The 1,323-nt window shown below is 35.4% G+C and overlaps 1 protein-coding gene across 1 annotated transcript in view; it reads left to right on the top strand.

The window, feature by feature from the left end:
- Positions 1-1,004, top strand: part of LOC137647040 (probable cytochrome P450 49a1) — a 22,261-nt gene extending 21,257 nt beyond the window's left edge. Inside the window, exons 10-11 of the mRNA XM_068380176.1 lie at positions 18-221; positions 557-1,004. Of these exons, the coding sequence (XP_068236277.1) occupies positions 18-221; positions 557-676 (324 nt within the window). The 3' untranslated portion in view covers positions 677-1,004. The remainder of the gene's footprint in view (positions 1-17; positions 222-556) is intronic.
- Positions 1,005-1,323: the final 319 nt, after the last annotated feature.

Raw genomic sequence — 1,323 nt, 5'->3', positions numbered from 1 at the left:
TTTTTTTTCCCGAACAGTGCTTTGTTATCACTTTGAACATGTTTATGAGCAAAGACAAGAATCTGTTTCCCCGCCCGGAGGAATTCCTGCCGGAGCGCTGGCTCCGCCACAAGCCTCTGGGGCCGATCCACCCCTACGCCTCTCTTCCGTTCGGGGCCGGGACTAGAATGTGTGTTGGCCGACGAATCGCTGAACAAGAAATATACACTTTTCTTACAAGGGTAATTGTAAAAGTTTTTTTTTAACAAATTTTTTATTTCAATTTCAAAACCATATTTTTCAAGTTTACATGTATAGTTATTCTCTCTCTCTCTCTCTCTCTCTCTCTCTCTCTCTCTCTCTCTCTCTCTCTCTCTCTCTCTCTCTCTCTCTATCTACGCCTTTCTTATCGGGGTAAATTTCCAAATCTTGTTGTTGCTATTCTTTAATCCAAATTCAAAACTATATTTTTCAAGTTTGCATGTGTAGTTAGTTTCTCTCTCTCTCTCTCTCTCTCTCTCTCTCTCTCTCTCTCTCTCTCTCTCTCTCTCTCTCATGTATTCTGTATGTATTCCAGGTCATGCAACGCTACACCGTCGACTACAAATACAAGGATATGGATATGGTGACGCGTCTGGTGTTCATCCCATCAGAGCCTCTACGATTTACCTTCACTGAGAGGAAGCAAAATGGTTAAAATAGATATAATCCTCAGAACACATAAAATTATTTTTATAATGATGATAAAATTCATCGTGTAAACTATTTGACAAAACGACGGTGAAATAAAATCAGCATATACTTCATAAACCTCTGACGTTGCATCAACTTCTTATGATTGAAAATGTAAACATAAAACATTAGAAATATTAAATCATATCGTAATTCAGTGATTAAGTTTTGTGTAATATGTGATCATTTATATTTAATGTTTTGCATGAGGCCGTTTAAATCAAGAGATGGCATTGCGTAAAAAACTTGATCCAGGAGAATTGGAAATAATACATTTAGGCGTAAGTAGTAAATACATTATAAATGATTTATTTATAGTGCTTTATTTTTAGTTCTCGTATAATTCATACCTGTAGTAATTGACTTTAGAGAGAAATAAAAAGGAAACCTCGAACTGAAATTTATTCATAAGGGAAACATAAGCCAAGAGGATTTAGTGCCTGAACACCATACTTCAGAAGTAATATACACCGTAATTTGTTTAGCACCATTATCTACGCTCAGGTAAATAGAAATATATCAATTATTACGTCAAAGGAAGTTGCAGTATAATCGTAAAAATTTCAGTTTTCTTTTCTCAGAAAGTAATTTCCCTTTCTTTTCAATGGAAAA

The sequence above is a fragment of the Palaemon carinicauda genome, chromosome 9 (genome assembly GCF_036898095.1).
Source record: "Palaemon carinicauda isolate YSFRI2023 chromosome 9, ASM3689809v2, whole genome shotgun sequence".
NCBI lineage: Eukaryota > Metazoa > Arthropoda > Malacostraca > Decapoda > Palaemonidae > Palaemon > Palaemon carinicauda.
This window is presented reverse-complemented; position numbering and strand designations above follow the sequence as displayed.